This window comes from Mustelus asterias, chromosome 14, assembly GCF_964213995.1.
Source record: "Mustelus asterias chromosome 14, sMusAst1.hap1.1, whole genome shotgun sequence".
Classification (NCBI taxonomy): Eukaryota; Metazoa; Chordata; class Chondrichthyes; order Carcharhiniformes; family Triakidae; genus Mustelus; species Mustelus asterias.
Genome location: NC_135814.1, coordinates 105261562 through 105284232, shown reverse-complemented (window position 1 = coordinate 105284232; position 22671 = coordinate 105261562). Strand labels below are relative to the sequence as shown.

Sequence of the window (22671 nt, the reverse complement as noted above, 5' to 3'; positions counted from 1 at the left end):
GCTACACACTAGATACATCGATGACATTTTCTTCCTTTGGAGTCATGGTGAACAATCACTGAAGCAACTATATGACGACATCAACAAGTTCCATCCCACCATCAGACTCACCATGGACTACTCTCCGGAATCGGTTGCATTCTTGGACACACGCATCTCCATTAAGGACGGTCACCTCAGCACCTCACTGTACTGCAAGCCCACGGATAACCTCACGATGCTCCACTTCTCCAGCTTCCACCCTAAACACGTTGAAGAAGCCATCCCCTACGGACATGCCCTCTGTATACACAGGATCTACTTGGATGAGGAGGATCGCAACAACACCTCCAGACGCTGAAAGATGTCCTCATAAGAACAGGATATGGCGCTCGACTCATCGATCTACAGTTCCGACGCGCCACAGCGAAAAACCGCACCGACCTCCTCAGAAGACAAACACGGGACACGATGGACAGAGTACCCTTTGTTGTCCAGTACTTCCCCGGAGCGAAGAAGCTACGGCATCTCCTCCGGAGCCTTCAACATGTCATTGATGAAGACGAACATCTCGCCAAGTCCATCCCCACGCCCCCACTTCTTGCCTTCAAACAACCGCGCAACCTCAAACAGACCATTGTCCGCAGCAAACTACCCAGCCTTCAGGAGAACAGTGACCATGACACCACACAACCCTGCCACAGCAACCTCTGCAAGACGTGCCGGATCATCGACACGGATGCCATCATCTCGCGTGAGAACACCATCTAAAAGGTACACGGTACCTACTCTTGCAACTCGGCCAACGTTGTCTACCTGATACGCTGCAGGAAAGGATGTCCCAAGGCATGGTACATTGGGGAAACCATGCAGACGCTACGACAATGGATGAATGAACACCGTTCGACAATCACCAGGCAAGACTGTTCTCTCCCTGTCGGGGAGCACTTCAGCGGTCACGGGCATTCAGCCTCTGATCTTCGGGTAAGCGTTCTCTAAGGCGACCTACACGACACACGACAGCGCAGAGTCGCTGAGCAGAAACTGATAGCCAAGTTCCACGCACACAAGGATGGTCTAAACCGGGATGTTGGGTTTATGTCACACTATCAGTAACCCCCACAGCTTGCCTCCTGGACTTGCAGAATCTCACTAGCTGTCCTGTCTGGAGAAAATACACATCTCTTTAACCTGTGCTTAATGCTACTCACATTGTCTGTATCTTTAAGACCTGGTTGGCTGTAGAGATTTGCATTCTAATCAGTATTCTGTAACTTGATTTTGTGTCTCTGTGCCCTGTTTGAGAGCAGATTTCCACTCCATCTGACGAAGGAGCAGGGCTCTGAAAGCTAATGGCATTTGCTACCAAATAAACCTGTTGGACTTTAACCTGGTGTTGTTAAAACTCTTACTGTGTTTACCCCAGTCCAACGCTGGCATCTCCACATCATGCTAAATTGACCAGAGTGTCAGGAAGATTAGCAGGGTAAATGTGTGGGATTATGGGACTAGGGCCTGGGTGGGATTGTGGTCGGTGCAGATTCGATGGGCCGAATGACCTCCTTCCATACTGTGGGGGTTACTGCAGTTTAACAAGGCCATAAAAATGCAAACAGCACTGGGGCTCATATCCAGGGATTTGAATTGAAAGGCAATGAAGTTAGGCTAAATAGATAGGCCACATTTACATACTGTGTACAGTTCTGGTCTCCATATTACAAAGAGTGATATAGAGGCAATAGGGAAAGTGGAAAACAAGCTTTACAAGGATGATACCAAAACAGAGGGGCCATAACTATCAGGAAAGACTAAGTAGGCTGGTGTTCTGTTCTCTAGAAAAGAGAAGGCTGCAAAGTAACCTACTCTGAATGTCTTTTAAAATTATGAACAGGTTTTGGCAGAAAGGGAATATTTCCATTTGTGGAGGAGACCAAAGCTAGATAAAAGATTGTCAGCAGTCAAACCCATGATATTCAGGGGAATCCTCTTTAACCAGAAAGTGGTTAGAATATGGAACTTCTGAACACATGGACGAGCTGAGATGAAATAGCAGGAATAATTGTCAAGAGGAAGCTGGAGAAGTGCATGAGGGACCAAGGAAAAGAAGAATATACTAAGAGGCTTGCATTTAAATAATATCTTTCATAAGTGTCGGATGTCCCAAAGTACTTCACAGCCATTAAAGTACTTTGGAAGTGTAGACATTGTTATAATGTAGGAAAGATAGTGCCTAATATTCACACAGAGAATTTCCACAAACAACAATGTAATAATGATCAGGCCATCTGCTTTAATGTGCTGATTGAAGACGGCTCACATGGAGCATTAATTCTGGAAAGGAAGACCAGTTAGGCCAAATGACTGTTTCTATGCGGCAAACTCTGTGTAATAAAAGCACTTAATGTAGATTTAGCTGGTGCTTAAAGTTAAATGTGCAGATTTATATGTGGGAATAACTGCAGTTGCTACCCTTTTAACATTCTGCAATGGTCCAAAAAGGTTCTTGATTCTGCAGTGAAACTTCAGAAATCGTGTCAGTCAGTCAGTTGGGCATTGCGAATCTGTCATTTCCGCTTTGTTATTTGACCCAAACTCCATTCAGATGTTTACCTATGGGTTTTCCTCCGAGTGCTCCGGTTTCCTCCCACAGTCCGAAAGACGTGCTGGTTAGGGTGCATTGGCCATGCTAAATTCCCCCTCAGTGTACCCGAACAGGCGCCGGAGTGTGGCGACTTGGGGATTTTCACAGGAACTTCATTGTAGTGTTAATGTAAGCCTACTTGTGATGAATAAATAAACTTTACTTTATGAAAGGACAATCACTGCTGAACCAGGATTGTTCGGGCACACGGTAGGCAAGGGGAATTTTATTTTTTTCACAATAATTTTTTTTCTCTTTCCCCTCTCAAAACGAGTTAATTTCAGGAGACATCTGGCAATACCATACATTATATAACAAAGATTTAAAAACATTTTCTTTGTTTCTATTTGCTAATATGGGGTGGTTATTTAAGTAGTGAGTATTCCAGACTTGGGTCGTAATGCTATCAGTATCAATTTGCTTATAGTGATTAACAACCAACAAACGAGTTATACAGCTGCCTTTGACTGTTTCCCATCAGAGTTCTGTCCAAATGCCAATTCTTTTATCTGCTAATAATGAAATGATAAAATTGTTGGCTGTATTTCTGCTTCAACATTTACAAAAAAAGCAATTTTAAACCTCTTGAATGATGCAACATTTTAAGATCTGCTTTACACGCAGTGCAGTTGGAGAAAAGGATTAACAGTAATCTTTTTATCACAATTGCATACTATTTCATATTACACTTAGTGGTGATAAGATGATTTCATCACAACACGATAACCAGCTGGGGCGCAAAACAAAGGGACATGTTGCATCTACCAGTCATGTGACTGAATTGTTTATCCAGTGTACTACTTTGGGCAGCTCTTTTGCATTGTCATGTGAACTGGCTACAGGGTGTAGCCGAGTGCTTTTGTTGTCTGCTTGCAACATTGCACAATTGTTTCAGCTTCTTCACTGCTTGTTTTAACTTCTCATAGTACAACAGTTTTAAGATCTACACATTTGCTATTATAAATGTTGAATTTAAATCTCCTTTGAGTTCATTAATTCCGTTAGAAAACTGAAACCAGAAGAGAACTTTTTTTAAGATTGTGATTCATTGTGTTACAATGTTACATAGCATAGTGTTTTACTTTTTAACAGATTTTATTTCAAACAAATTCTGGCCTTTTGCATTTTGCGATTATGAAATTGAGTGGGATTGGTTTTATTTTAGATTGTAAGTATTCTTTCAGTAACAACAATTTGCATTTATATAGCCTCTTTAATGTAGCAGAATGTCCAAGGTGCTTCACAGCGGTGTTAGAAAGAAATTGACACTGAGCCATTATAAGGAGACTTGTAATCGTGTAGCCCATCTGACGCCTACTGCCAATTAAGTATTTCTAAAGTGTAGGAAATAGAGTAGTCTAATTATTTCACAACAAATACCACAAACAGTTATATATTGGAGACTAGATTATTTGTTTTAGTGGCACTGGTTCAGGGACATTGGAGGATAACAGCCTTGCCTTTTTCCATAATATAGTGATACAATCTTTTCTGATGGGGCCTTGGTTTAATGTCTTGTCTGAATGATAGTGCCGTCAAGAGTACTGTACTCAGGACTGTCAGCAGAAACTTTTATGCTCAAGGCATAGGACTTGAACCCACAATCATAGAATTTCTACAGTGCAGAAGGAGGCCTTTTGGCCCATTAAGTCTGCACTGACTCTCCGACGACATCCCGCCCAGGCCCAAGCTGATCAAAACTTGGTCGAAAGAAGCATGTTACAGAGGGTAGGGCACTGCTGAGGCTCAAGGAGGAAATTTTGGAGCTTAAGATCGTGGCAGTGAATCACTGATGATGGTGCAATAAAACTCAGGCACAAGGTGGAGCGGGAGTGCAAAGATCTCGAAGGGTTGTCGGACCTCTGGAGATCTCCGAGGTAAGGAGGAGTGAAACCCCAGTTACTAATTTTCGAAAGTTATGAGTTCTTTGGTTTACTCTTTTGCTTGCACATAGTTTTAATTCTTGCAGTAAGATTATGAAGAATTCAGGGAGGGCTGAAAGTCTCCGTTTCCCAATAATAAAGTAGTTGAGCTTTGGTTCTCATGCTTATTGATTTTTCTTTCTGTATTAATCAGCTTAAAATACCCAAAATGCATTGGATCGTTTTTACCGACCTAAATAGCCCTTTTCTGATCCTAATGAACCGAAATGTCTTTCCCAACAGGTTCACAGTTGGAAGCGCAGTGAGCAAAACATTTAGTTTGGAAAATATTACCTTGTCTGAAGAGGATGCTTTACCAACAAAGATTTTATTAACATACTAAGTTTGTATGTATTCCTGGAGTGTTGGAGTTCCTGGGGGCTGTCCTTTCAGTTGTTTGGAAAATTTGACCCATTGCCATTTGCTGCAGCAGTAGACTGTCTAAATGATGACCTCACAAAGCCATTCAGGTAAGCCACTTTCAATATCTACCTTGTGCTGTGCAATGTATGCTAAAATTAACACAGTAATATAATAGCTCCTCTTGGATGATGCAATTTGATATGGTGATGAAACTATACAAAGTTCCCGCCCAACCATACACCCCTCCAATCCCGCCTCGTGTAGATTTCCTGCTTCCGATAAAATATAGTCATTCCTGTTGGAAGAGTGTGGATCTTCTGTAAGAACAGATTTGGTCTTGGTTGTGATGCCTGTTTACTGGGCTTGAACTTGTATCTATAGGGCTGTTGGCAATTGTGGAGCCTTAGCCCAATCTGAGTCTGCCCCATCAGAGTGGAGGGGAAAGAGCTGTCAAAGTGAATTCTGCATGGTACAATGCTGCTTTCTAAATAAGAAAACTACTACATCAGATCTATTTCCATAATTTTATGCCTGTTTCGTAAAAAAAGTATTAATTACTGTAACAAACAATCCATACTGCATATTATGAAGACGTTGCAGTTTCTTAGAGCATGCTCTACAATTAGAGTTGTGCCAAATGTTGCTCAGTAAATTGGCGATGACCATTAGTGTCTTAATTGTCCTTGCAGCCAATGCTGAGGTTTCTTACCAACTAAGTAACAGTTGACCTTTCAAGATCTCTGACTGCTGAATGTGTACAACATAGTGGATTCCCACTTAGTCTCAAAACTAGTTAAAGGATCTTAAACATGTTGTAGGAAGAAAATAAATTACTTAAATTTATCTGAGTATTTGGATACCAATGCTTTTCATTACCAGGTTTCACATTGGCTGTATGTTCTAACTTGATTGGTTTTCATTAAGTTTCAAACTTTCCTCTCTGTTGACACGAATACTGTATGTAATTTAGCAAATGATATCGAGCTAAAATTGTTATTTTTGGGAAAGGCAGGAGAGAAAACCTGTAACAAAAATCTCAGCAGGTCTGACAGCATCTGTGGGGAGAGAATCGAGCCAATGTTTTGAGTCCAGATGACCCTTCGTCTTAAGCTCTGACAAAGGGTCATTTAGACTCAAAACGTTGGCTCGATTCTCTCCCCATAGATGCTGTCAGAACTGCTGAGATTTTCCAACATTTTCTGCTTTTGTTTCAGATTCCAGCAGTATTTTGCTTTTAACTTGATTCTAATCTTTTGATGTAATCTACACAATCAAGCATTGGATTGGGGGTTATCATTCATTGACCTTGTGGTTTATGTAGTGAATGCAAATGTGAAAGTTGGAATGCCTGCAGCATGCCTTGTCCTTATCCATTACACTTACAAAACCTGCATTTGGTTTTTATTATGTTGGAAAGATAGTGTTCAGGTCAGCTTGGCTGGGCATTTCTGGAAAAATAATGGTATGTGTAAACACTTCATTAATGTGAAAATAGGCCAACCAGTTGAGAATTGCGCATCTCCAGAGCTTGCTGGTTGAGGTAGAAACTGTATCCCACTCTTAACTTCTGCATTATTTTTAATGACTTGCTGGGTTTGCACATCAATTGCCCGTTAAACTATTTGCAGAATGTTAAGGCTAGAATTTGGTTCCTTATTTTTTAAGAATCTGATAATTGTTCATACGCCAATTAACCTGCATTTCAGAAAGGGATTAAATTGCACAATCTCAGTCCTTCACGTAATCAATTTAAACGTGTCAAATTTTAATTTTGTTCTTGTTTCCTTTTTGCATCTCTTCTCTCAACACAATCTTTTCTCTTTATTTCCCTTTCTTGCCCTGGTTTGATTGTATTTGACTTTATTTCCTTCTCCATCTTTTCTGCTGCTTTCTCAATTCTAAATTCTGTTTGGTTAAGGAGGTCTGCTTGGTCCTGCAGTTACCTAAGGTTCCACATGAGTTTCCCTCCCACCCCACCCCATTACCCTCTGCAGTTACCAGTTCAAAAATGTTTTGAATTGAAGGATGCAGAAAGAAGTCTTAGTAAATGACACACAGAGAAGTGCCACTACAGCAAAGTTTGGCACATTGCTTTCTGTGGGGAACCATGGGAACTTGGACATTCTCTAACTTGTTCATCTCGCATTATGTTTAAGTATCAACTTCTGAAGAGTTGATAAAGATGTAGGCAAAACTGTGGCAAATTTGAGATCATCCACTTTGAGCCTAAAATGGATAAAATAATACTTTCCATCTGGTGAAAGCGAGAATCTGACTTTTTTCTTGCCATTATGAGAACATTAAAAGTAAGTAAGTGTGGGGAAATAGTGAACACTTCAGTGCAACTAAGTGCTAAAAATTTCAGGAGAGGGGAAGAAATAATAGAAAGGCGGGTGAAAAAGCATAAATTTGTCTTCACGCTGTAATAAACGTTTCAGTGGTAATATGAAGTTGCATTCTGCTGTAAATTTGTGGCTGGTTCCAGCTGTTCAACAGAATTTTTGAGGTTTAGTACAGATGTCATTTGATAATGGTATTTACTTTGCCTTCCAAAACTGCAGCGAGGATTGTCCTGTTGTCTTTGACTATTGAAATAGTTAGAACCACTTTTAGAACTGAAATGCTTGTGTGGCTTACTTTTATGTTGCATCCTCTCACTTGTTCATCTCGCATTATGTTTAAGTATCAACTTCTGAAGAATAATGAGCTAATTTGATCAAGACTTTTTACATAGCACTCACAAACCATGTTGAATACGCAAGCAGTTATTGTTGCCTACATCTGCAGTCTTAACTTCGAATACGGAAAGGCAATTGCCTGAAAGTAATTAATGTCACATGACAACAGAGGAAGTTGGTAAAATTGAGGCCTGGGCTTGCGTCCCAAGAGAGTCTGGGTTTGAATTCTAGTTCCAGAATGACATAACTGCCTTCCTGTCAGCAGGTTTCTTGAAGTGGTATTGGTGGCACTTGTGGTTAGGTCCTTGATTTCCTGTTGGTTTCACTGCCTGAGTGAAAAGGGACCAGCAATGGCCACCTGTAAGAGTGGAAGAAGAGTAGGAGAGGAAAAACACAGCTGTTAACCTGATGATGCAAACTTTCTTACAAATGAATGATGGCAGATTGAAAAACATTTACAGCTTTAGATAAATGAATGGGTTGCAATGATTTGTAAAGAATATACTGGACTACATGTTGCTGTAGCTTGACATTTAACCAGGCACCTGCTGTTTCCTGTACTATTTTGCAGAAACAGCACTGAGCGCACCATTCTCTTGACAGCAAAGTCTGGCCCATAATATGTATTGAGCGAAATTTGGTAAAGTGCTGACACTTTCAAAGCTCACTACAGGTTCAGAAAGGTGCATTTGGTTGACGTGTTTCACCGTTCTCCTCAAACCATAAGGGAAATAGAATCTTAAATCCCTGATGAATTTTTGATCATTCAGATATTTTGTGTGAGAACAAAGAACAAACAAAGAACAAAGAACAATACAGCACAGGGACAGGCCCTTCGGCCCTCCAAGCCCGCGCCGCTTCCCGGTCCAGGATTGAATCCTGAATCCAGGATCCCCGCCCAATTTTCCAGCCTATCTACATACCAATATCCTATCCACCGAGCTGTCCCTCACAGCTACGATGCTTTGTTCATTACAACCTATTAACTCCCCCCCCCCCCCCCCCATTCCAGACCATGTGATCTCCAGGGAGAGGCGAAAACCCAGAGTGAAAAACCCCAGGGCCAATATGGGGAAAAAAAATCTGGGAAATTCCTCTCCGACCCCCTGAGGCGATCGAAACGAGTCCAGGAGATCACAATGGCCCTGATCGGAAAATGCTTCCCAACCCTAGTCATTTCCACTTCCACGAACACCATCTGAATTCCCTGCCCCCGAGACAGGTTCCCAACTATCCGCAGTCTCGCTCTGTACTGGCACCAGCAAGATGATCATAGAATGTAGCCTTGAAACGAGAAACAAGGAACAATTAGCCCGCGCCGCTCCCTGGTCCAAACTAGACCACTCTTTTGTATCCCTCCATCCCCACTCCGTTCATATAGCTGTCTAGATAAGTCTTAAACGTTCCCAGTGTGTCCGCCTCCACCACCTTGCCCGGCAACACATTCCAGGCCCCCACGACCCTCTGTGTGAAATATGTCCTTCTGATATCTGTGTTAAACCTCCCTCCCTTCACCTTGAACCTATGACCCCTCGTGAACGTCACCACCGACCCGGGGAAAAGCTTCCCACCGTTCACCCTATCTATGCCTTTCATAATTTTATACACCTCTATTAAGTCTCCCCTCATCCTCCGTCTTTCCAAGGAGAACAACCCCAGTTTCCCCAATCTCTCCTCATAACTAAGCCCCTCCATACCAGGCAACATCCTGGTAAACCTCTTCTGTACTCTCTCCAAAGCCTCCACGTCCTTCTGGTAGTGTGGCGACCAGAACTGGACGCAGTATTCCAAATGCGGCCGAACCAACGTTCTATACATCTGCAACATCAGACCCCAACTCTTATACTCTATGCCCCGTCCTATAAAGGCAAGCATGCCATATGCCTTCTTCACCACCTTCTCCACCTGGGACGTCACCTTCAAAGATCTGTGGACTTGCACACCCAGGTCCCTCTGCGTCTCTACACCCTTTATGGTTCTTCCATTTATCGTGTAGCTCCTCCCTACATTATTCCCACCAAAATGCATCACTTCGCATTTATCAGGATTGAACTCCATCTGCCATTTCCTTGCCCAAATTTCCAGCCTATCTATATCCTTCTGTAGCCTCTGACAATGTTCCTCACTATCTGCAAGTCCTGCCAGTTTTGTGTCATCCGCAAACTTACTGATCACCCCAGAACGTATATCCTCCTGCTGCCATGATTTGTGGTTGTGCTTGTTGGTCAAAATTTATTGTCCGACATTGCAATGTCAACATTTCAAAGTCCCTAGATGACTCATGAAGCTAGATTTTGCATGTAAAGTAGGTTGTTTCATTGATTTGTCACAGGCAATTAATTTGCATATGTTTTATACATCTCGGTTTAAAGCGGCAATCTGTAAAAGCATACTGATATTCCGAGCCATGTTGAAATTAAAGATGCCTCCGTATATTATTGAACAATGAATTTAAAATGAAGTTCAGATCTATAGATTTCACACAGGATTACTGTTAAGTTATTACTTCCAGCTGCGCACTTTAAGTATTTTTAAGCAGTTAATATAAATTCCAATAATTCCAACATATTCATTTACTTTGCTTTATTGCAAAACTAATTACTTTTTCTCAGTGTAGATTCATGCACATTTTGCCATTTTCAAAACTGCCTGGATGTTGCCAGTTGCTAACATTAAATCATGTAGTCTGTTTTGCCCTTCATTTGACTGTTCCCATTACTTCAATAACTAAGCATTGATGGTGAATATTGAAACCTTTGCAATGGAAGCTGTTCATGAAATTTCTTCATTTGCAATATCCAGTTGTTCCCGTGATCAATTTATTTATTCTTTAATTATAATATAACCAGTTTTAGTTCGCTCAGATTAGTTTCATTATGTTCATGCAGTTAATTGCTTAATTCAAATTAGAAGAGGTGATAGATTCAGGAATCCCCAAGTGCTCCAATCATGACTTCTGGATTGTAGAGGGTGGGACTGATTGTAGCCAGAGGGTTCTCTGGATGTAATTGGGTGACCACAACATAGAAGAAGTACAAACTATTCAGCGAGCTTAACAAAAGAAAGTTGGTGAGTTAAAAGGTACTTTTCACGACAACTAACATACACTACTGCTTTTAGGAGTTAATTGTTGCTCTAAGTGTTAATGTGGTGTCTTAACTACAAACTCTAGGATTCCAGTCACAGGAAAGAGTCAAATGAAGTCCACACACACAAACAGAAAATGATGAAAAACCTCAGCAGGTCTGACAGCATCTGTGGAGAGAGAATAGAGCCAATGTTTTGAGTCCGAATGAGCCTTCATCAGAGCTCTGGCGGCGAAGGATCATCTAGACTCGAAACGTTGGCTCCATTCTCTCTCCACAGATGCTGTCAGACCTGCTGAGATATTTCATCATTTTCTGTTTGTGTTTCAGATTCCAGCATCCGCAGTATATTGCTTTTAACAAATGAAATCCATGTAGTTGTGATTTCCAGAATGAATTTGTACTGGATCAGAATGTTGACCTGCAGAATAATGGATTTCTACCACCAAAAGTCACAAAATATTCAGCGCAATTCAAATATTACAAATGTGCGAGAAAGGAAGTCTCAGAAGAATCCAAATTTTATTTAATGTTAAAGGGAATTTATGTAATTTGTTTCAAAAAGTATTAAATCCATTCTATGGGGACAGGATGTAATAAAATGCCTACAGAATTAATTTTCCAAGAATAGTTTTCAGCTTATAACCCTTAGAGTTATGTGGTGCACATATCTAACTATGGAAATTACAGGTATTGTAGAAATGGAAAGGCTTCTGTAGATATTAAGGCATTTGTGTTGGTTGGACTTTGCAGAATTGGAGTTTTGGATCCGCTTTTCAGAGAGAAATTCTATTTCATTTTTGAAAATGAGAATTTCAGATGTATGGCTAAGGATATATAGAGCGGAGGACACGATCAAAGTTGAAAAGAGTTAGAGAGAGGCTGTGATAAATTAAGAAATAAGATATGAACGACAAATACAAATGGGTGTTAAGAAGCCAGCTTGTGGCAATTTTGTTTGTGGCAGATTGGGTTTGTACTCATTGGAATTTAGAAGGCTGAGGGGGGATCTTATAGAGACCTATAAGATAATGAAGGGGCTGGATAGGGTAGAGGTGGAGAGATTCTTTCCACTTAGAAAGGAAACTAGAACTAGAGGGCACAGCCTCAAAATAAAGGGGGGTCAGTTTAGGACAGAGTTGAGGAGGAACTTCTTCTCTCAGAGGGTGGTGAATCTCTGGAATTCTCTGCCCACTGAAGTAGTGGAGGCTACCTCGTTGAATATGTTTAAATCACGGATAGATGGATTCCTGATCGGTAAGGGAATTAGGGGTTATAGGGATCAGGCGGGTAAGTGGAACTGATCCACTTCAGATCAGCCATGATCTTATTGAATGGCGGGGCAGGCTCGAGGGGCTAGATGGCCTACTCCTGCTCCTATTTCTTATGTTCTTATGTTCAGTAAGTTATCATGGTGTGAAAAACATTGAAGATTTTGCTCTTCCATATTTATATTGTATCCAGAGCTACAATTTGATTGATATTAATAAAGAAATTGCATTTATTTAGTGCCTTTTATGATCTCTAGGCGTTCCAAAGTGCTTCACCTCTAACGAAGTATAATGTTAGGGTGATGTGCTGGTTACAAGCCTGTCACTGGTGGAAGCCAAGTTGAGGGTTAAATTATTGCTATCACAGAAGATGCAGGTTATTGGCTTAGTATGATTTTATTTTCTCCCTCAAGTAACTTGATATGAATATGCTAATTAATCCTTTTGACAGCAATGTAATGGATTATTAGTGATGTGGAAAGCTAAGTGAGTGGAAGAGTTCAGAACTTTGAGGTCCTGAGAGAATTATTGAGGATCAGATCACATGAAATTATATGCAATTGCCCACAAGTGTGACAGAAGTGCTAGGAGAGCTGCAGCAGCTGCATAAATAGTGGTAAATTTTCCCTGGCAAGAGAAGGTGTGTTGTGTGCATATGGAGTTAAAATCCCTTAAAAGTGACATTAGGTCAGAAACCCAATTGTCATTTATCCCTATTCTGGCTTTCACCGGAGTGCATTTGTAGGCGAGCAGGCAGTCCCCGGCAGTTGTCCGGCAAGACACTTAAGTGCAACCGAGGATTCTGCATTTAATAGGCAGTGGACCTATTTCTTGAGCTGTGTGGAACTCACAGGGTCACTGAGATGAGTACACAGCAGGGAGTGCTAGTTCCTAGTGCTAGTGAAACTGGCATGCTTGGATGCCTTTGATCAGTGAAACTGAAGAGCTGCAACCACGACCAAGTGAAAGGTTGCTATTCACAGTACTCCTTCATAGAGAATGTTTTCAGTCCTTGACAGGTGATTACTAACCTCTTGGAACCCACTTTGCCTGTTGCACTTCACTCCCTTTCAGCTGCCAACCTTCATTGGGGCAGAGGAGTGGTCCCTGCACATTTCCCTGCAACAGCAGCATCAACCTTCTCATAGTTCCACATAACAAAGAGAATGGACACAGATCTACATGCAATGAGGAAATACCCCCCCCCTACATCCCAAAAACTGGTCATATCAAACAGCATGTCCCTTTGCCTGTTCACAACAGGCCAAGCATGGACCGTACCCAATCAACCTGTGCTTGCAAAACTCAAACCCTATTTTTCTCAACATCAGATGTGATTCTGCGATTGGGCAGCACTTGCTAAACAATCTTGATTGTGCTAAGAATTACACTGACAACCAATTTAAGATTATCAGCCAGGCTTTCATTGTGGCTCACATACACATGCTGCAAGCTACATGTATTCCCACAAGGCCCTGTCCTTTACAGACAGAATGAGCATATCCACTCAGCGGCTTTTTCAACTAAAAAAGTCGCAATGGGGACAGCCATTTTGTGGTTCATTCCTCAGGGCAATGCCTTGACCAATCAGACTCAACCTGCCTGGTTTGAAATTAAACAAAAGTTTGAAAGTTAACTGTCACCTGGTATATTCTCTACAGCAACATCTCAACCACTCCACTTGCCAACCAATCAGCACTCGCATCTCATGGAATAGAAGTTGTTGTCTGCTTTACAATTGGTATACTTGCGAATCTGTCCTGATAAGTGCAAGATGAAAAGTTTTGACAGCGTGTCTGTTTTCTCAGTAATACTCAAGTTCTTGTATTCATTCAATGAAAATGATCGATGTAAGCTTGACTGAACTTCACTCCAGATTGTACACATGGATTTTACTGACAGGATTTTTACTCATGATCTATATTTAGAATTGTAAATCTCTTTAAAATTGAGCATTGTAGTCATTGCTTCTCATTTGTGGTGTATTATTTGGAAGCAGTTCAGTATAATGTGAAATACTTCAGGATTGTAGAAGTGTTTATGTCGGAACACTAGCACAGTGTCCAGCTGCATGACTCTAGCTGGTGAAAGTGAAGCTTTTCTATTCTTTTCTTTGTTGTGCACCATTTTCGGGAACCGTTTCTTTAAAAGAAACATCCAAATTCTACAGTGTTTATTTTTGTCCAAAAGAATTGGAGAAGATTTAAAAAACAATATCGCTAGGCCTTTAATGCAAATGTACTTTTATTATAATCAATCTTTACAAGTTTTGTTTTTGTTTGAATGTAATTGGAGCAATTATACAAACGGTCATTACATTGCTGCCATTCTGTCAACTTGAGTGCACATTGTTATAATAAATGCAAGTGACAGAAATGGCTGAATTTGAAACTAAGATTTTGGTCCTTTGCTTAGCAGATCGCAGAGTCACAACAGTGCAGAAGGAGGCCATTCTTCCCATCGAATCTGCACCGACTTTCAAACAGAGCATGTTACCCAGTAACCCCATGTATTTACCCACTAATCCCTCTAACCTGCACATCTTTAAACACTAAGGATCAATTTAGCATGGCCAATCCACCTAACTTGTGCATCTTGTGACACTAAGTGGCAATTTAGTGTCACCAATCCCTCTAACCTACACATTTTTGGACACCAAGGGACAATTTAGCATGGCCAATCCACCTATCCGACACATCTTTGTACAATGATATTGAAGAGCTGGAAAAGGAGATAGTTATCATGCTCTGGTAAATATCTCTGAATTCCATTCAGGTGATTCCATTTTACAGTGAAGCACTGGATCCTTTACCAGTAGAAAACTCCTTCGCCCAGAGCAAAAAAAGGGAATATCAGTAATCTGTGATAGGTTGAGATGGTGGAGATATTTGCATTATTTGTGGGTGTTCATATGCACCATATGCCCGTAATATAAATCTGGCAGTTTTAATTTGTACTGCATCACTGCCTTTGAATGTTCGCATACATCATCATCTGACGTTTCATTCTTTCCATTGTAGTGTCTAAATGTCTGCCACAGACACACATTTTGCAATTTGAACCTTCAGTGGAGGAGCTGTCTGTAATTTCTACATGATTACGTAGTGTTGATTTGATGGTTATAAAGAACATTTATACTGCACCACAAAACTGGCAGGTTGTGTCTTCTGTCTCCATTGATGAATCCTTGCCTGGATTGGAGTGAAAAAGTTGAAGGTTCTTTGATTTGGTCTGGTATTTTGAGCAGAGCAGTGGTTCATGGAGGGAGGGAGATGAGGGAAGAGCAGACCTAATGATAATTTCATTTTACAAACAAATATGCTTGTAGCACTTTGTAATGGTTTGTATTGCTGTTGGAGTGCTTTATTTATTGGGAAGGCATGTTGAATTCATGTGCAATACCATACTTGTGTAGTAATACTGCCAGTCGTGAGACAATAAATTATATTCCCACTTAGTGACATTGCTAAAAAGTCCCACTTTAAAAATCATAACTCATAAAATAAAACATATAGTGAGTGTTTTTAATGAATGGACTATATCATACAAATGTGTGATTTTGTTTGATAGATATTTCTTTGGGTACCATCTTATGTAGGTGTTATACATATGAAATACAAAATGTGTACATATTATCTTTGTGGACCACTTATGGGTGTACTATGGAATGTGAGCAGTGTACAAATTGTCCTCGTTAAGATGAGCCAATGTTGAGCTGTACACACTTGTACATCTTGATATTTTGATTTGGAATTCAACCACTAATGCAGCAATAGCTTTAAGAACAACAATATCCAAGCCTCCAGATCATGAAATACAAACAGGACAAATCAGTAAATAAGAAATATCTCGAGTGCAAATAGTACTGAGTTGTCTAAACATCACAGGCTGTGTGTGGCACACAGCCTAAGTTTTGACGCTCCTGTTCTGAATAGATATGTGGCAGGAAGTTAACAAGCTATAATTCAATCGAGTGATTCGGTTTATGTCAAAAACTGTAAGAATGAAGCGTTTGTGGGTTTGTGAACATTTGACCTGAGATCACATTCTAGTCTTTAAACTTGTTTGATCGTTCAGGGATTTCAGAGAGCAATGTTAATTATGATCATGTGCTAAGTGCGTAAAGCTTGTTTGTGCAGATAATGTTATGTACAGCAGTATAAAGGGCAGAGGCTGATTTTAACATTCTAAATAAAATATAGAGCATCGTAATGGGATCCTGATTTATTTTCTTGTAGCCATTGACCAGTGTTCACAATGTTCAGAGGAAGGGGAATAAGTTGCAGTTTTGATGCTTTTTTTGGGGATAATGTTGTAAATTACAAGAGTGGGGGCTAGAATCTAATCAACAGGAATTCCCACTAGCAAACAGACTAATGTTGTTCACTTACTGGAAATGATGCGGGGGGTGGGGGGGTGGGGTGGGGGGGGGGATTCTCTGGGTCCACTAGCTCCCATTTGAGTATCGCAATGGCCAGGAGAATCGGGAGTCAGCGGGAAAAACGGATTCCACACAGGTTGGCAAACCCATTGCAACCCTCCCAGGCCACGCTGTGGTTTGGAAACAAGGAAGTGAAACAACAAGCTGTTGTCAATCAGGCTTTGACTCTGTCAACATTGCAAGGATCAATGGGGTGCTTGAGGTGCATTCAACCATGAAGGGAAATAAAAATAAACACAGGTGGCTGGAGGATCCATTGAGCTGGCAGCTGATTCTTTTACAAGTCACTGCACTGTGAATTCATTACAGATCAAACCCTTTAAGTGCAATGGAGAGGGTTCCAAAGATTTCAGCTTGTTGGGAAGCCTTAGCAACTTGAAATCAAAGCTGTGTGCATACATTGGAACTGAGCGCACAGCTAGGCAGACTGGAACTACACCCTACTCCGCCTGTCAGAGGACTTTGAAGGAGTCTGCCCTCACCTGCAGCTTCTGACAGGGAGAAAGGAAAATCTCTGCTGCAGAATGGAGTGCTGCAATGATTTAAATTCCTGCCAGGTAACTGGGAGCATGGAGGTTAAAGTTATCTGGCCACTTTAGAAGTTGCACAGCTGACGGGCAGGAATGCAGGTGTTGATCACAGAGCTGCCTGAAATCACCATAGTAAGAAGTCTCACAACACCAGGTTTATTTGGTAGCACAAGCTTTCGGAGTCTTGCTCTTTCTTCACCTGAAGAAGGAGCAAGACTCCAAAAGCTTGTGCTACCAAATAAGCCTGTTGGACTTTAACCTGGTGTTGTGAGACTTCTTACTGTGCCCACCCCAGTCCAACGCCGGCATCACCACATCATGAAATCATCATGCCAGGGATGATCTTCAGGTCCGCCAGGGCTAGAAGGGGCAGTCCAGCCACGACACCATTAACGAATGGCACGGAATTGATTTGCAATACGTACTTGAAATGTAAATATTGAACAGCCAGTCATAAATATCAGGAGAATGCTGTGGCTGGGATCTACTAAAATAGTTTAAAAAAAATATTTTGATGTTAAATCACAATATAGGGGACATCAGATAATGTCTATAGAGAGAGAGAATGAACTGTTGTGAGTGATCTCCAGTGGTCCCTTTATAGATTATGTACTAGGTTGCTAACTTCAAATAGGTAGAGCATAAGCCATGCAGGCTTAGCCTGTTCTGCTTTGAAGTTAAAGTATCCTACATCCCCAATCAAAATACACTAATTTGTTAATCACAATTGGTAAGCTTTCTGGCCAGCCATCTTGGGGCATTACATAATGGTGGTTGGAGTGGCAGTGTAAGTAGTTTGCTTACGCTTTTTGTTGGCTGCTGCTGCTGTTTACAGCAGTTGGAGGGAGTTAAATGAGGCTGTTGTATGCCTCCAAGCTACTGACTCTTCTGAATGAATATAGCTTGCAAACGAAACCACAAATTACGTTTGTTATGATGTGGGAAAAATTTGCTGTGCATTTCTTTGGCTGAACAAATGAACAGTTGCTTTAAACACTCCAAAGATGTTTCACAGGAAGGCTGAAGGGACAAAGTTTAATACTGTCCTTTCAATCCTGGAACTAGATTGGATTCCTCGCACAAAACCAGTTATTAATCACATCAAGTACTTCAAGCCTCGCCCTCTTCTTCCAGAACTATCTACTCCACCAGAACATCCTGGAGAGAAAAGATAATCTGCTTCTTCTCTGCACTGTAAACTGTCATCTTAAATCTCACTTCCTTCACCCCACCCAACAAGTGCTTCTTGACATTTTCTAATTAAGATTGAAGCTACCTGTCCTGCCTTTTGTCCACCAAACTAAATCACCCCTCCCCCAAGCTCTCCTGTCCTAGCCCTTTATTTACTTAATCTCTTATCTCTCCTCAGCACCCCCCCCCTCCTCCAGCCCAACCCTTGACTCTATTTCCATTAAACTGTAGATCATTCAACTTTCCTTCCTTGCTCCCATGCAAACTAACATTCTAAATAATGCTCCCTTGGCAGTACTTTCCTCCTTACACTCAAAACTTGTCTTCATCTCTCTTCCCACAAAATAACCCACCCTCAACCTCTCTAATCTTGACTTCCCCCTTCTTCAACTCCTCCTCTCCAAACCTCTGAATATTATTATCCATGCCCACATTTTCCACCACTACGTATCTAAAACTCTTATATCAGGTTTGCAGTCATGCCCAGCACCCAATAGCCCTAATCAGATAATAGATTGGAACCTCAATTTAATGCACTAATCCATCTCTACTTCTGCAGCCTTTGTCTTGTTCAATGGAGGAGAGGTGTTGGCCAGTTCAGTTGGACTGCCCTCGCTTGGTTCAACTCTTGTCTCTCCAGTCTCGGGCACAGAAGCTCCACCGATGGCTTATCTTCTGTCATTACCTCAGCATCTATCTATCATATTTCCACCCCCACCCCACCTCCACCACCATTCTGGTGTGCACCATTTGCAAACATAGGGTTAGTTTCCACATATATGCTAGTGACACCCAGCTGTACCTGTCTGTATTCCACTATTAGATTGCCATCATGCTTGTTTGACATCCAGTCTTGGATAGATATAATTGCCCCTAGTTATACATTGAGAACGTGGAAGCTATTGGCTTTGGCCCCCATCACTTACTATGGTACATATCCTTTCCACCGATCACAGACGTTCTCTCTGATCAAGGACAGAGCCTTGGGCATCTCGAGCAATAACAGTGTGGCTATGAGAAAAGATACCATTGCAGAACATTCTCTGGTTGGGATTGGATAGAGGTGAGTGGAGTAAGACTGGTAGGTACCACTGCTACTCAACTGAGTAAGAAAGGAGAGACCTTGGAGATGGGTCGTGTACTAAGTTTTGTCAAAGGCAGCATACAGACAGAAGGAAGAGAGAGGATAGTGCAACATGTCTCAGTCATGGAGGGTGTAACTTATACTTGGATTTGTTAGCAAATTGGGAAATTCTAATGTTTAAAAAAAATAGTTGCAAATAAAACTTGCACTTTAGAGAATGTGATGCTGCAGTGAAAGCTCAAAGAAATTCAGTGTTAGAGCTTGGAGATGTTGCAGAGCATTATTTTAAAACCCTGCAACACATTACAGGTTTGCAGTCAGGGCCTTCATGAAATGAGAGAGTAATAAGACCGGAATGAGAGAGAGTTTATTCCTTGACAACAGTTCTTCAGATTGTTTAATATTTGGCACGAATATTTTTGTTTCCAAAGCTGGTTTCAAACCCTTCACTTTACAGTCTGTTGAATTTGGACAATCTCCATATGCTTTGAGTTCTGCAGCCTTAAACCAGCGGGGACTCAACTTAACATGCGTGTGTATGTTTAAAATCACCCCCGATTGATCTTGAATCAGAGTAAGTACATAGAAATCATTGTTAGGGAGTGGATGCACTCCACAGGCACCCCTTCGGCTGACATACTGAAGTATTTCCTTTTTGATATCAGGAAATGGACTCTGAATTTATTGAAACAGCTCTTCAAATTTCATTTTTACGTGGATGTTACATTTAATGCAAAAGACAAAATGGGACACACCCAGAAATGAGTACTTCAAAGCACTTTCTTGAGGTTTGCTTTTCCTTTAATTTGTCTTTGCATGCTAAATATGGGGACCTGTAACACTGTGCTGTGAGCAAGTGCATCTCAGTACTGTTCTGCCCACTAACATCATCTTGCGTTGAGACTGGATGACCATGTTACTATTGTACTGTGATCATATTCTTTCAGTCTAATTTTGTTATGCTGCCGATAGGATGGAAGATGAAGCAAATCTTTTCTCATCCACTGAATAGCTAACCTGGGAGGTCTTCACAAATCAATTATAACAATATTCTATGCCACAGTGTACCAAGTGCCCTATACCATGTACAGTGTGTTGTAGCTGGAGAGTAATTGTAGTAAAAAAAACCCATCGAGTCAAAGCTCAAACATACCATGTAGAAATGGGAATGAGACCAAAGCTTTTCTTTAGGAGTTGGATTTTTCAGTTCTGTTGATCGTGTGTACCGAGCAGGAGCACTGCTGCCTCACAGTGCCAGGGACCCGGGTTCGATTCCTGGCTTGGGTCACTGTCTGTGTGGAGTTTGCATGTTCTCCCCGTGTCTGCATGGGTTTCCTCCGGGTGCTCCAGTTTCCTCCCATAGTCTGAAAGACGTGCTGGTTAGGTGCATTGACCCGAACAGGCGCCGGAGTGTAGCAACTTGGGGAATTTCACAGTAACTTCTTTGCAGTGTTAATGTAAGCCTTACTTGTGATTAATAAATAATTAAACTTTAACCTGGGGTTGGAAGCTCTGGTAAGTATTTGAGAAATATCATAAGGGTGAGTTAAGCGTTTACCCGCCAACATTGCCAACAGTAATGTCTAGCCTTGTGTTTGTAACAATGCCTCCAGATCTGCATTGTATTTATTGCATTATTCCTCTGAATCCATTGCTTGAGGATGCTTTCTACATGGATCGAATTGTGTTTAGAATAGACTGAAATTACATTTTGACATGTGCGTCATTCCTGTTGTCTCTAAACAAACTGTGAAACCTTTTATCACGTCTTTTACGGCAAATGTATTTTGCATCCACCATGTTCAGATTAATTTTCTCTGCAACAGAACCATGGGTGCACTCTACACTTGCAGAAAGCAAATTTGGAAATAATCTTGGTTGCTTAGTAAGCTTTCTATCTTCTTTCTCATTGAAAATAAAACGCTATGTTTTTTGATGCAGCAGTTTTAAAGGTGGTCATATGTTAAATCGTAGTAATAGTGTAAAAATGTTCCCCATATATTATTGATGGACCTAACGTTGATGGGAGCATAGGATCCTGATAGATGGTATGTTGATGACGATGCAAACTAGTACAATGGCAGTTATTGTTTGCCACAAGTTTCACATAGCCATGTTCCTGTTTTATTTGGGTCGGGGGTGGGTTTGTTGGGGTGATTCTTTTCCTATTGATTCCCCCCTCCTTCTGTCAAGTGCAGTCTCCGTACCGGCTTCAAGCTCTAACTCACAAACTTTATAGAAACAGTAAGAGGCTTGCACTTCTATCGTACCCTTCACTATCTTTTCACAACCAATGAAGTGTAGTCATTGTTGTAACACAGAAAATGTGACAGATAATTTGTCCACAGCAAGCTTCCCCAAAAAGCAGTTTGATAAGATAGTTTCAGATATTGGACTGAATACCAGGTAGTACCGCAGTAAGTTGCATCCAACAGCCTTCCAAACCTGCGACCTCGACCACCTGAAAGGACCAAGGGCAGCAGATACATGGGAACACCACCTGCAAGTTCCCCTCCATCCTGACTTGGAACTATATTGCCATTCCTTCATTGTTGCTGGGTCAAAATCCAAGAACTCCCTTCCTAACAGCATCATTGCTGGAGGGATTAGATGATGGATGGGATGCCAGTCAAGCAGACTGCTTTGTCCTGGATGGTGGCAAGCTTTGTGAGTGTTCTTGGAGCTGCGCTGCATCCACCCTGGTCAGTGTAACGTATTCCATCATCCCTCTGACTAGTGCCTTTTAGATGGTTAACAGGCTTCGAGGAACCAGGAGTTGAGTTACTCTGTTAGCCATAATATTTATATGGCTGGTTCAGTTCAGCTTCTGGTCGGTGGTAACCTCCAGGATGTTAGTGGACGATTCAGTATGGTGTCACCACTGAATATCAAGGGGTGATGGTTAGATTCCTTTATTGAGAGAAAGAAGGAAACTGCAGGAATTGTAATTTTTAAATCCATTTCATTTTTTGACACATCTAAAATAGAAAGTTTACAGAATACATTTTATAATGATTGCAGTCATGTTCTGTTCTATCGTTATTTTTATGTTGAAACTGTAGTTAAACTATTTTTTTCCAAATAAGCATATTATGTTCATGTTTTAATATTCTATTATTAATTTTTTTTCTTCATGAGGTGTGGGCATAGCTGGCCAGACCAGCATTTATTATTCACCTATAATTGCCCTTGAGAAGGTGGTGGTGAGCTGCCGCCTTGAACTGCTGCAGTCTGTGTTGTAGGAACTAGAGTGCTGTTAGGAAGGGAGTTCCAGGATTTTGACCCAGCGACAGTAAGGGAATGGCAGTGTGCTTCCAGGTCAGGATGATGTGTGGGTTGGAGGAGAACTTGCAGGTGGTGGTGTTCCTATGCATCTACTGTTCTTGTCCTGCTGGGTGGGAGTGGTTGCGAGTCTGTTGCTGTTGAAGGAGCCTTGGTGAGTTGCACCTTGTAGATGACACAAACCCCTTGCATAGTGGTGGTGG

General features: G+C 41.3%; 1 protein-coding gene across 4 annotated transcripts in view; it reads left to right on the top strand.

The window, feature by feature from the left end:
* The window catches only part of hdac4 (histone deacetylase 4), a 444296-nt gene that overhangs the window by 24283 nt on the left and 397342 nt on the right, over positions 1-22671 (top strand). For 3 of the 4 annotated variants that reach the window (XM_078229095.1, XM_078229105.1, XM_078229104.1), the window contains exon 2: positions 4786-5012. In XM_078229095.1, coding sequence (XP_078085221.1) covers positions 4988-5012 — 25 coding nt within the window. In that variant the 5' untranslated portion in view covers positions 4786-4987. Of the gene's footprint in view, positions 1-3357; positions 4498-4785; positions 5013-22671 lie in introns of those variants that run through there. The other variant, XM_078229096.1, reaches the window with a different exon arrangement.